Source organism: Polyodon spathula, chromosome 20, assembly GCF_017654505.1.
Source record: "Polyodon spathula isolate WHYD16114869_AA chromosome 20, ASM1765450v1, whole genome shotgun sequence".
NCBI lineage: Eukaryota > Metazoa > Chordata > Actinopteri > Acipenseriformes > Polyodontidae > Polyodon > Polyodon spathula.
The window spans coordinates 4,386,087-4,400,635 of record NC_054553.1 but is presented as its reverse complement, the minus strand read 5'-3'; the positions used below and the strand labels follow the sequence as shown (position 1 = coordinate 4,400,635).

Below are 14,549 nucleotides of genomic sequence, written 5' to 3'. Positions count from 1 at the left end.
GTCATTCACCCTGCGAGAGAGAGACACAGTCATTCACCCTGCGAGAGAGAGAGAGACAGTCATTCACCCTGCGAGAGAGAGACACAGTCATTCACCCTGCGAGAGAGACACAGTCATTCACCCTGCGAGAGAGAGACACAGTCATTCACCCTGCGAGAGATACAGCCATTTACCCAGCGAGAGAGAGACACAGTCATTCACCCTGCGAGAGAGAGAGACATAGTCATTCACCCTGCGAGAGAGAGAGACACAGTCATTCACCCTGCGAGAGAGAGACACACAGTCATTCACCCTGCGAGAGAGAGACACAGTCATTCACCCTGCGAGAGAGACACAGTCATTCACCCTGCGAGAGAGAGAGAGACAGTCATTCACCCTGCGAGAGAGAGACACAGTCATTCACCCTGCGAGAGAGAGACACAGTCATTCACCCTGCGAGAGAGAGACACAGTCATTCACCCTGCGAGAGAGACATAGTCATTCACCCTGCGAGAGAGAGAGAGTCATTCACCCTGCGAGAGAGAGACACAGTCATTCACCCTGCGAGAGAGAGACACAGTCATTCACCCTGCGAGAGAGAGACACAGTCATTCACCCTGCGAGAGAGAGACACAGTCATTCACCCTGCGAGAGAGAGACACAGTCATTCACCCTGCGAGAGAGACACAGTCATTCACCCTGCAAGAGAGACACAACCATTCACTCTGCGAGAGAGACACAGTCATTCACCCTGCGAGAGAGACACAGTCATTCACCCTGCGAGAGAGAGACACACACATTCATTCACCCTGCGAGAGAGAGACACACACATTCATTCACAATGTGAGAGAGACACAGTCTTTCACCCTGAGAGAGACAGAGAGCAAGAGAGAGAGAGAATGTAACCCCATTAACCCTGAAAAAGGAATGAGATCACTGTTGAAACCCTCTCATGTTTTAACACCAAACAAAGTCACACAAAGTAGAGGGATGAGATTAGCTAAACCCATCGCTGGCATGAGGCATCATCCTCTAAGGAGCTCTGGAAAATAAATGTGTGATTGTAAAGCTTCAACGTGAAGCACACAAACACATACAGATGTACACAGCTGCACAGTACCCCAGTCTACCTACCCCAGTCTGCCATCCATTGCTGCAGCCCCTCCTGGGATTATTTTAGTGATGAAAATCCCTGGGTCATCTGGAATGTGTGGATTGTCGATTCCACCAGCAATACTGAATCCCAGACCGGAGTTACCCTTGTGAAAAACGTATACAATAAAATACAAGTTTTTTTTTTTTTTTTAATAACTGTGAATTCAAATACTGATCAGTACTACTATTCTCTATACCATTCTCAATCAGCATACATGAGGCTGTGTGGTCTGGTGGTTAAAGACAAGGGCTTGTAACCAGGAGGTTCTCAGTTCAAATCTTGACTGAGCAAGTCGCTTAACCTCCTCGTGCATCGTCTTTCAAGTGAGATGTTGTTGTAAGTGACACTGCAGCTGATGCATAGTTCACACACCCTAGTCTCTGTAAGTCACCTTGGATAAAGGCGTCTGCTAAATAAACTTATTATTATTATTATTACTGCAAACTTTGAATCCAGATCAGTAATTATGGTTAAGGATCTGGTGAATTCTGCAAGAAATGCATCTCTCTGTTTGCGTTTCAGTATTTGTGCACTACATTGTAGAGTTGCTGACAGGAGTGGCAGTGGCAGTGTTTGCACACATGGTTCTACAAATATTTAAATAGTTGTACTCTCTGAAGATACAAGCTGTCTTTCACAGAGCTGTCCTGTCTGAAACTGCTGGAAAGGTAGATAAAATGTACTATCAATATTCATGACACAGGACAGCACCCCAGACATCTGGGGACTGAGACCTGGAATAAATCCAAATTATGGGAACAACATAGCAATTATAAATGATGCTGTACAGTGAGTTGGACCGGATGCCTCTAACTGCCAGGTTTCATTGGTCTCCACAGAAGAATGACAAGGTACAACCAAAGCCAGCTGATGTCATGATGTTGACACGGGTTCTGAAGTGTGATGTCATCATCACACTTGTCATGATGTCGTGTTTTATAGAAACATTTTGAGAAGTGCAGTTTTTAAAACAATGTATTCCTCTTCATATCAGATGAATATCAGAAATGTGTTACATATCTGACAAACCCTAAAAACCAAACCAGGTTAGTGGGCCAAAAGAATACTGAAGCTGACAAGATAGTGCTCTATAAATTACTCAACAAGACAGTACTCCACACAGCTGGAAAAGCCCTCATCTTATCTTTCCATAATTAATGAAAGTCGGCCAAAACAAATCTGAATGGAAGGCGGGTGAATGATGCAGAGCAATAAAAACAGAAGCATTTCATCTGAAGGCTGGCAACTACAAAGAGTCTGGCATGCTGCAGAAATATTCAAGTATTCAAACAAGAGTATTCAAACAGACCAGAACAGTGGACATTTTCATTTACATTGCCACAGTATTTTATCTGTGTAGTTTACATAGATACAACAGGATAAACTATCTGCTTCTACTTGATCGATAAAGCTTCCTCACAACCTGCACCAGTAAAGAGATGTCTAACTAGATCGAAAGGGCGACAGAGCAAGAAGTAACAGATTCAGTTTCAAACAGCACACCTTGTCAGACAGACAGCCTGGACTATGGGAGAGCCTACAGTTGGGAGGATTACAGCTTCTGTGCACTAAGCAAGCAGCTGCTCAGTACCACTTTCACCAGCAGGTATCCCCACGGAACAAAGGGTGTGGGGGGGTGGGGGGGCGTTGACAAGTTCTGTTATGTGAGCAGCAGTCCTATTGTGGAAATCCTTGCCTTAACATTAGAGTTTTACTGGGGCCACACTCTGAAGGCTTCCTCAACAAACTGCCTCCGCTGCATTGATACATATGACACATTACAACCATCCGGCGATACAGCAAGAGAAACAGGAATGCATAGCGCCACCTAGTGTCTCAAAAGAAAAAAGAACAATGCACAATAAATAAATAAATACAATCACTTAATCACACCTACCCTTTCCAAAATAATCTCTTCATATTTGTACATTCCATCGCTACCATTTACCTACAGGATAAGGAAAGAAACAGCTTTAATACATTTATCTTTTTCATGTTATGACAGTTCTAGTTTTTATTCATGTGCACTGCAGAGCTGAGAATGGAGTGAGTCTGTGCTCTTTATTCAGGTGCAAGGTGACAGTGCTGCAGAGCTAAGAATGGACTGTTTGGTGCTCATTATGTTGCATGGTCCTAGCGCTTTCCTTTTTTGTGGGCAAACCACAGTCTGTATCCTGGTGTTTAAAAGCTTGAATGTTCTTCTTGAAGAGAAGCAGAATAATAACCATGTAATAATTAAGCATTCACAAAATGCAAGATCCATGTTGAAGAGATACTCACATAAGGACCTGGGTCCAGGGAGTCTGCATTTACAATGATGGGAGGAGGGTTAGCCTGGAAAAGAGACATTGAAGGGATTAGTTCATATTCAAGAGACTGTACTATAATGATATCATTTAGGATGTGACATTACTAGTTTATGTACCACCTAAACAGTGAAAAGGCAAAAAACTAGCGCTCCTGGCTGCCACTGGTATTGTTCAAACCTGAAGATTACAAAGGGGCATCAGACATACACTTACAAGACAGCATAGTGCATTCCTAAACCAATAATTGACAGAGAAATCTGTACACACCCACATACATCAACTGAATCACCATTGCAGGAACGTAATGTAGAGGAGTTGCTAAAACAACTTGGCCTTAAAAAACAGCCCTTACAGACAGATAATACAGTGTTCTAGAGGTGTAGATGGTGGGAAGGTGGTATGCTGAGCAGCTTTCACTGGCCTTTTCCACACTAGACCCTCTTGCTATCCGTAGTGATGTCACTGCCCTATGTGACAGTGCTGCATGGGTAAAGGGTGGCTATTCAACACTAACAGTAGAGTTGCTGGGGGGGGGGGGGGGGGGTTGTTTTCCAAAATTGTTCAGAGGAAGCGTGTTGATTCAGCTGAGGTCTAGCCTTCATGATGAAGCGGAGAGGATTGGGGTTGAAGGGTGACATCAATTCCACTGCGTGCCTGTTCTAAGGTGACTGATTTCTCATTTTAAACCAGCAGGGGTCTAAATGCATGACAAGCTGCATGTTCTACATCCTACAAGCAACAGCTAATCACACATTGCTGTTATAAAACATCCTAAAGGCACTGCGTAGCCTTAATTAAGTAGAGGCAGAAAATACAACAGGGAACAGAATGTGATTTCAGCAATCAACCTTCAGAGGAAAGGGTATTATTGGAAGACACACAAAGAAACTGATTATAAAATCATCATTGCCTCTTTGTCTTGGCATATCGACAGCCAACTGAGTTGTTTCCTTTCTTAAGGCAAGACAAGCTAAGCTCCACACTGCACTTTGTTCATCTTGATAGTTCGTTCAGCCTATCAGAAGTCCGCGCAATATAGTTGCGACCAATCAGAATACAACTACTGCTATGTTTCTCAGACAACCTATAGCCAATAATGTTCATGATACACACAAGATCTCATTGATAGAGTCGACTGCAGTATTCCAACCCCCCCCCCCCCCCAAAAAAAAATGACACTAATATGTTACCACTTTACGTTATCAGTTATATAATTCAGTTTTAAGTGCATGGAATGAAAGTGTAAGTGTAGCTACGAGGTAGTTAACATGCTTTGATTCTGAAATATATTCCATATTTTTTTCAAGAACTATTCAAATATATGAATGGTAGATATAACAAAGATCATTGTGTAAGCCTATACTTGTAATACAGACAAGCTCTCTCACACTGAAACCGGCTCTGTGAACAATGAGATGTGCCACGATGCTAAACCAGCCACGATCGCATAGGCTTTTAACTGGACCGATGTTTTACAGAAGCTAATTATTTGAAAATGTTTCCTAATGTCATTAAAAACCTTAAAAGGAGCTGACAAAGTTAACCCTACTGAAACCAGGACTGGAGGACCCAGATGGAAATGAAGTGGAGGCAGACTTACGACAGTGGGTGACAATTCTTACACAGAGAGTGGTGAGGGTATAGAATGGGTTACCTGGCCATGTTGTTGATGACAAATCACAGGAATTCTTTAAGACCTGACAAAGTTTTGAGACCAGTCAACTATTCAGAACTGGCCCCTCATTTGCAAATCTTTTGTTCTTAGGTACCAATAATACTTCTACTTGGAGAGTGCTGTATTTTACTTTAAGTTCATTTTCAGTTGCACTACAGTGCAATAAAACACACTTCATTTCACTGCATTTTACAGCAGTGCTGCTGTAACACAATGAGGGCTGGGGGACTTTGAAGTGTTTTCAGAACCTGTCCTGCTTGTGTTTCGGGCTGATAAACGCTCTCTAGCAACCTGCCTCTCTCGCTAAGGGAGAGGAATTAGGATCGGCTTTCCTTCCAAATCCTGATTACTTCGCAGCTGTGTAAACAAAGCCCCTGGAACATCAGGAGACAACCTCCCAGTCCTTGACTATCATCACTAGGTCAGTGTCAGTCTCCCAGTCCCTCAGGTCTAACCCCCAATCAACACAGACTCCTTCAGCTCTAACAGCTAGACCCTCAAAGCTTAACCCCAGGCGATGACCTTGCAACAACCTCTTTCTGTTATATCCTTGCTAAAAGTTTACCACAAACAGTAATAGTTCAGCTGACAATGCTTATTAAACATTTATTCAATGGCTTTACAGTGCTGTAACTATGGCTTATAATGGCCTTTACTGTGCAATCTTATAACCCCACTGGATCACACACTATGCCCCAGTCCTTCAGCTTTAACTAAATGCTGGCTCCTGTGTATCAGCTTTAACCACTCGGCCACGCTGCCTCCCATCTACTCAGGGAAAATTGTGGTCTTTGAGGCAATGAGGCTTTTAATAATGAGTTCCTTTCTTAAGCATTACGGGATGTCCCAAATGTTACCATCCTATAGAACTTCCAAGAGAAACAAATGAAACAAAAACTCACAGTGTGGAGCACTGCTTTAAACAGACACATCCCTACTCTGGGTGAGAGGCTCGGTTTTACAGTGTCTGGTGTGTTTTAAAGCCATTCTTTCTTTGCATCAGAGACAGTAGCCTCTTCCAATTGTAATTACATTTTCTTTATAAATATATCAGCCCCTTCCTTGGAGACCTACAAGTAAAACGAGAGCATAATTAATTTTAGCTGCCGTTGTTGCCTCTGGTTGTGAGGTTTAAAAAGGTTTGAGATACAATCTTTACTGCAGTAAAAGAGCAGTTAATTGTAATTAAACTGGCATGCTAACCGATGCTTTCAAACTCATCTTCTTAAATCTTGTTAGCTTACTATACTTTATTACTGGAATTTGTTTTTAACCAATAGACTGTTAGTGTTTATAAACCCTCTGATCTAAGTTGCTGCCTATTCACGTTTATATCAGTTCTGGGTAAAGCCAGGATATTTCCCGGATACTGTTGCAGAAGCCAAGCTGCAGGTGCAATGGGAGGTCCCCTGCCCCCTGTGCCAGCTATGCATGGTTAACCTCAGCTCAGCCAGCAGTGGATCAGTGTGTGGAGATTGAATACACTGGAAGCACCACAGCACCAGCAGCCATCCACACAGATCAGCACAACGGGGGAATTAACAAAATCTGCATGAGTTTATCCCAAAGCCCAACATTTTTTTCTAATTCAAACCTGGTCATTACTCTGTGTATTCCCAGCTAGCTATCACTGCTCATTTCTCCCAATGCTGGGCTCGGTGTCTGTAATGGTGGTAATGGAGTGGGGGTGACCCCCAAGCTCCAGTGCCATGGGTTCCAGCTCCAGTGGGGCAAGCTTCCCCAATGAGATTTCCATGTGCAGTCGCTCCTGTCAAACCTCTGCCTCCAACAGTCAGACTCCTTTGGAATCTGCTCTTTAGATTTTAAGGGTTTGTATTTTGAACAAACACATCCTCAAGAGGTCAAGCACTAGAAACTTTCAGTACTGGAGTTTCTCAACTCCTTTGATTTGTGTGAAATCCAAATGCAGCCGCAACTGCTTCTAGTAGAACCCTAGTCTAAAATACAATAACAATTACATCACAGACGTCTCTCTACTGTGAGTGTACGAGAAAGGGCTGGCCCGTGTTTGACTTTCTATTTTTAATAGAAGCTAGGTCCAGGGAAACAGCACAGCATTTGTGCTGTTTTGATCTCAAACAGCTCTACCCTGGCAGGGTTTCCTGCAAACCCTTTGCCATCAAAGGCCGCAGAAACACTGAACCAGTATCGCCTTCGCAAAACCCTGTCTTTAATTGTTAAATAATCAATGTGTTCCCATAGCGACAGATCCTCTGGCTTGCTTCCTTCAATACCAACTCCCCATCGCCAACTGAACAAATGCCCTACATTTTGTGTATTGTAAAAATAATTCAGACCATACCAATCCCTTTAACTATTTTCCCCAAATTGTTGAACTGAAGATCGCCCCTTAGGTGTAACCACAAGCCACACTGCTCTTCTTTTCTATCCGTTGTTGGTGATACTGCCTGCCTAATCACTAGAGCTGACACTGCTTCTCCACCTCACTGCTCTCCCCTACAGGATAGCTTGCCTCCTCGTCCCTCAGCTCTAACCACTAGACCACGATTCATCCCAGTCCCTCAGCTCTAACCACTAGACCACGATTCATCCCAGTCCCTCAGCTCTAACCACTAGACCACATTCATCCCAGTCCCTCAGCTCTAACCACTAGACCACACTGCCTCCCAGTCACTCAGCTCTAACCACTAGACTACACTTCATACCATTCCCTCAGCTCTAACCACTAGACCACACTGCCTCCCACTAGAGCACACTGCCTCCCAGTAACTCAGCTCTAACCACTAGTTAAATCACAGTTAGTGGGAGTCAGGCTTGGAGACACACAGTGCAAGGAGGAGGGGGGGAAGAGTCCTGCGGAGGAATGCAGCCCCCCTCTCTTTCCACAGCACATCTTTAAATAGTGTCCATTTATCACACGCTGACTGCTTCATCAATAGGAGACAGCATGTATTACTAATTATCCATTTGTTTGACGCAGTGAGCCTCAGGGAGCATGGGAAGCTCAGTGTGCAGCTCACTGGGTTACAGGGTGACCCAGGGAACACAAATCCGTCCCCCAGCAGCCTAACATATCGATATATATATAGAGACCTGGGTTCAAGCCCAGTTCAGTGGGCAGCATCTCACATCACAATATAGAGAGCGAGTGACAGTGATATCCAGGTTGAAGCCACACACTGCAGTAGCATCTCACTCTATTGACCCCTCTACCCAGCAGCTGGGTGTCCTGACCCCTGACTGTGAGCATCCCAATCAGCTGATCGGTCTGCTAATGTAAGAACCAGGGAACTGATTTTTTAAGCTCGTGGTCCAGAGCAAAGATTTGCCCGCTTTTTATGTGTTCCCACTGTGTCTCAAACAAGTCCTTCAGCCAGAGCTGGCCCCATCTCAGTAACCAGCCACACTGCCAAACACACTGCAGTCCAATCAATAAAATACATATTACAATACATCGTATCCATTCTGTACATAAAAACAACAGCAACATGGAGAGAGAGCGAGAGAGCGAGCGAGAGGGAGTTCACCACACAACACCCAGGCTCTGTCTGCTGCGTTGTATCACAAACCTAATAAAAGGTCATCATTAAACACAGTACAGTCCCAATAGCTGATCTCACTTTGCCAGAAAAACAATTATAATGCACTTGCACAAATCATCCCCTGACATTGGCACACAAACCACACCACATGCTAGTCCCTTACTGGGATCCTTCCTAACCAACACAACCAACTGCAATCAGCCTGCAAGGGATCTGAAATCGTCCATTCTGTGGGATTTGCATCATTCTCTTTACTGGGAACCAGTTTGTCCTTGTGACCAGCCTCTTTTACCAGGGACTCTCCACTGGGCTTCCAGCCAGCTGCTAGTTTGGGGATTATGGGACAGAGAGTAAATCAGCAGTTTCTGGGTCAATAATTTAATCTGCTCTGTTTTGTGTGATCAACCTGGTGTAGGATTTTCTGAATGACTGCATTCACACTTAATTATTGAGAGGATATATCTAATCGAGGCTCTTGTGTTTGAAATACTAACACAGATGTCTTTTGTGATTCTCTATAGATTATACAGACCCTGATGTGTGGGCCTTCATGGGGTTTTAAAAGAACTCCACCTATATATACAAAAAGAAAAACGACATAACGATTACGCATACCATGTTGCTCTATTACTTCTTGGGTAGCAGTGTATGTGTGTTCCCATACAATCAATTGCTGCAGTTTAACAGAAATATAATAGAATATAAATACAGACTACAGATTTGTGTTGCTAACCCGGTTGCTAAGCAGTACATCACAGAACGCACTGATAGCAGAACACCGGACTCACTGAAATTCTATGACGACATTTCAAAATGTCTTGGAGGCCATTACTGTAGGCGGTAAATACGAATGCCAGAAGACCTTGGGCTGTACATTTTACAGGGCAGGTAGGTTCCTGCGCTTGCTAGAGAATCTAATCTGGGGGAATCTTGGACTGGAACCCAGGGTTACAAACTCACACTGGTCCTGGTTTTCAGAACTACACTTTTTTTAGCCATTCTGTATTACTGAAATAACCAGGTGTCAGAAACTTGAGCAGTCAGGCCCTAAATATACTCTGAAGTGATCACACTTATTGCAGCGTGATTATAAGTCTCATCTGAATCTGTAAGCTTACTGTTATGAGATGCTCATGCAGATACACGGTAAGAATAATTTAATTAACAGACTCTTGGTGATTTCATGAATATACTCAATTTAGGGTAATGCAGAACCCCAGTTCTGAGTGCAGAACGTGCGTGAGCTTATAACCCTGTCCTCTGTGTTTAATAAAGTGATTTTAAATAAAATCTGGAATATGAATCAGACTCTTCAGATATGCTCATATTATATTTGATGCAAGGATTGTGCTGATTATATAATTGGAATTTAATGGAAATACTAATCCATGCAAATCCATATTCCGAATGAAGCTTTCTGATTCGGATCTGCCTCTCTGTGTAGCACACTGTGCAATAGTGACGCTCCAGGCTCAGCATGCAGGAACATTCACAGCAAAGGACAACGCATCAGCCACAAACCTCTACGCCTTTCATAGAAAAGCTTTTGAAACGCTGATGTCTATTTCTACAAAGAATAAATGGAAAAGGAAACCAACTGTTTATTCTGAATACTCTTTCATAAATTATGTCAATATAAAAGAATCTTGAAATCCCAAATACTAGTCCATAATCTTTAGTGACTATACTGTCAGTGTAATGAGATCGCACCTGCAAAATCACAATATGGAAAAGGGAATACAATTAAAAACACAGGAACATTAACTACATGCATTTGCACTGGAGTCACCATTTCTTAATACTGAATATATGCCCTTGAATTCAGTCCTGTGGTTGTGAGGATGGAACTCCAGCTACTGTTTTAACTAGATGTATTTAACAGTCATTTTCTCAATAATATAATTTTGTTACAATTAAATGTATTAAAAAATGTCCTTTAAGTCTTCAAGCTCCAGTGCCTGATTACTGGCACAGCCCTTGGTATATTCACTGGCATTTAATCCAAGTTAAACCCAGACCAGAAACGTACAGAGTTCGCATATAGCTCAAACTGGCCAAACCAGCCTATAAACGTCAGGTCCTACTGCTTTAAAAACTGCCTCAATGTATTTTCATTGTCTACACAGTAGATAACAGTGATTAAATAAAATAATCATTCTATGTTTAATCATTTTGAAGAGTCAGTTCTTGAATAGGGTTATTGTTTGGAATTATGTTACTGTTTTATTGTTATTTACTGAGTCTGGTCTAGTTGGGTCTCTCTTTGTATTAGTGCTGCACTATTGAGATGTACCTGTGCTGGCCCCGCGGGCACAAAGTGAACAAACGAAACTAAACTCAGCTGTGTCCTTTGGAAGCAGGCTGTGGCTCTGGCATTAACATGGGTCTACACAAAAGCAATATCACATTGCGTGTTATAGTAATAGGCGTGCTACAAAGAAAGCCTTTCACTCAAAGTAAAAGTAGGTGCAAACTTCAGGATTGGTACTGCATCTTCTGAAAGTGCTTCAAATCTCAGACATAAATAGATACAAACAAACATGGAGGCACAGACGACTTGAAAAATTCACCTCTACAGTGTCCACACCTGCACTGGGACCAACGCCTTTAAATATACTTCTGGGACATTGCAACAAACCTATCTTGTGTGCTTTGTTTATTTGAAAGATTAGAAACCTCATATCTGAAATCAACCAATCACAGTGAAGTAGTTAGGGTTAGGGTCCAGTATATCATATCTTGTGTACAAAGATCATCCTGTGCATAGAACGCCACGCCCAATCCTAGTGTTCAAAAATCAAACCCCAAAAACACACATACCTGGTACCATTCGCAAAATGCATCTGTCTGTTAACTTCACTCTTTCTTTACATTTTGATAAAGAAGATACTATTACAGAAATGGCAAATTAAAAAGCACCTTTGTTTTTAAAAGTTACGTTTTACAAAAATGTATTTCTTTTTAAACCTATTCCTGAGCGCAATCTTCGTGTGTGATTTATAATAATTTATAACAAGTTTGAGGAACCAGAACCGCTCGGCTTCGCTAAACGGTCCTCTGACCCACAGTGCACGAGATGACGTCTCTTATCACACAGTCTGGACTACCTGACAATGTGAGTGATGCACACACAGTCTGGCCTAGCTCACAATGTGAGTGATGCACACACAGTCTGGACTAGCTCACAATGTGAGTGATGCACACACAGTCTGGACTAGCTCACAATGTGAGTGATGCACACACAGTCTGGACTAGCTCACAATGTGAGTGAAGGACACAGAGTGCACAATACAGGCCATATAAAATACAAATCAAAATTGATTATATTGCGGGTAGCATTTAGCAAACCGAGTTTTGATTGAAAACAGATTTATTTGTGCTTTAGTTTCCCCAAAGTCTTATAAATTCCTTTTTTTTCATCAGGAAGACAATTCCACAGTTACAGAAAAATGCAAGCATGAATTCATTTTTTTCACATTTCTGTCCTGCATTTTCTATATAAACCCTTTGGCAACCGTTTTTAATCCATTTTGAAAACAAAAATGAAAGTGATCTTGAGCGGATGTTTTTTAATTGGGGGGTGGGAGGTGGGCGCATGAAATGGCCTGTTTCCCCAGGTATAGCTGGACAGTCTGGGCGAGGTGTAGCTGGGTGGTGTTTCGCTCTACCTCAGACACTGCAGTTTCGTATCTCATACCCAACGGGGTCAAGCTGTGCTGTGAAGAACCACGTCCTCTAAAGCTCCGTGCTAAAAAGACAGACTGTTTCGAACAATGGTGGCTGTGAGCGGAGGCCATGTTCAAAACAAACCCGACACAGTTGCTTCGTGGGGCTCAGAAGAAATGACAGTTCTCCTCAACACTGGAGCGGAAAAGCACATTCAAGAGCAGCTGTCAGGCACAGTTTGAGATTGAAAAGTGCTTGACAAAATCACAGAAATACTGCTATTCAGTGTTCAGATAAAAAAAAAAAAGAAAAATGAATACAAGATGAAAGATAGGAACACAGTGTGACCTGACAATGACACTGGGACACAGACAGCCAGCTCAGCTATACCTGACAATGACACTGGGACACAGACAGCCAGCTCAGCTATACCTGACAATGACACTGGGACACAGACAGCCAGCTCAGCTATACCTGACAGTGACACAGGGACACAGAACACAGACAGCCAGCTCAGCTATACCTGACAGTGACACTGGGAAACAGAAAGCCATCTTTAACTACACCTCACCCAGACTGTCCAGCTCACCCAGACTGTCCACCTCGCCCAGACTGTCCACCTCACCCAGACTGTCCACCTCGCCCAGTCTGTCCACCCCGCCCAGACTGTCCACCTCGCCCAGTCTGTCCACCTCACCCAGACTGTCCTCCTCGCCCAGTCTGTCCAGCTCAACTATACCAGGGACAGGCAGTGGAAACGAAGCAATACAAAGACCAGGGGCAGGCTATAATGGTGACAGGGTTGTATTGTATGAGATTAGGGTTAGGGTGTAAGGCTGGATAAGAGAATGGTAGTGAGGGCTGGAGTTATCATCATTTTCTGACACTACTGTCAATTCTCTGAATAATTTGTCACCTGCCCTGAGGACATGTTTAAGGTATTTCTTTTCGAGCATGCTCTTCTGTTTAGAAAGCCGAAGATGTCTCAGTCTTTGCGAGAGTCGTTTGTTTAACGCGTCTGCTTCATTTGAAACGCGTGGCTCACGTTATTTATGTTGCGATGAATAGTGTGTTTAATTGTGTGTTTATAAAAGAGATGCTAAATCGGAACGTACTCTCCTTCACAAACACATTTCAATGAAATGAAGTACGACGGCAAGACAGAGGGAAAATTGAACAGTTTAATGCCAGCCATTTAATAGCATGTTTAGACTAATAAACTGACAGGCAGACTAAAACAAGAACATATCTGTCAGCACGGACTTGAAGGGAGGGGGGCGAAGGGAAGAGGGAGAGAGTAAAGCTGTAACAAGAGCATCTCAGCAATAATACCCAATCCTGTGGGCATTAACTGGTAGTAATGAAGAGGAATGCAGGGTGTTATATATTGTGCAGTGCTTCTTTGTGTTTAGATGTTTTTACATTATGGTGCATGGAATGTGCAGTATTCTACACGTAGTACTAGCAGTCATCTCCCGGAGGAGCTCAGATGATCCTTGAGGTTTAGATAGTTTTTAAATTGCATTGCTTTTTTCTAGTTTTGCATTTTAAAAAGGCGTCATCTTACTGTTGAGCAGTGTCTGCCATTTGCAGCAGCAGCAGCAATGCAGAGATGGAAGCACATGACATAATCAAAGTCAAACATGACAAAATGAGAGATGTACACACCAGCCAATCACCAGGAGGGCTGTGTTTTACCGTGCTTTCACTTTGCTTTCCTACTGTACAAATATGTTATGATTTTACCACTCTGTACTACAGTAAACTTCTCAAAGGGTTCTCTTACCATTCATCTCACTTTATATTTACCTTGTGATCCACAGTATTGTTTTATAACAGGGGGGACAGCTTATAGGTGTTAAACAAAATCTAATTTATTATTATTATTATTATTATTATTATTATTATTATTATTATTATTATAACTTGTTTTTCTTTCCAAATTGGGTTTATGTTATAACAACATTATCAAAGGAAACATTTCTTGAAATTATTATGATTTTTAAAAATAATTTATTGATATTTTAAACATATACATTTGGAACCGCGTAGAACACTTCACATTAAAGTCAGTTTTTCTAAGTGTATTGAGGACCTCACAAATACCAAGTCAGCTTTACTGATTTAACACGGACACTAAAACGCCAAGATCAGGTAAGTGACAGATATATTTTAGCATTTGGTTTAGCTTCGCCTATCTGCGTTGACATGACAGAGAGACAGGCGCAGCAGACACAATC

The 14,549-nt window shown here is 42.5% G+C and overlaps 1 protein-coding gene across 15 annotated transcripts in view; it reads right to left on the bottom strand.

Moving 5' to 3' along the window:
• The window catches only part of dlg3 (discs, large homolog 3 (Drosophila)), a 57,487-nt gene that overhangs the window by 20,941 nt on the left and 21,997 nt on the right, over positions 1–14,549 (bottom strand). For all 15 annotated transcript variants that reach the window (XM_041219907.1, XM_041219908.1, XM_041219902.1 and 12 more), the window contains 3 exons: positions 3,416–3,469; positions 3,033–3,083; positions 1,114–1,238 (listed from right to left, as the gene is read on the bottom strand). In XM_041219907.1, coding sequence (XP_041075841.1) covers positions 1,114–1,238; positions 3,033–3,083; positions 3,416–3,469 — 230 coding nt within the window. The remainder of the gene's footprint in view (positions 1–1,113; positions 1,239–3,032; positions 3,084–3,415; positions 3,470–14,549) is intronic.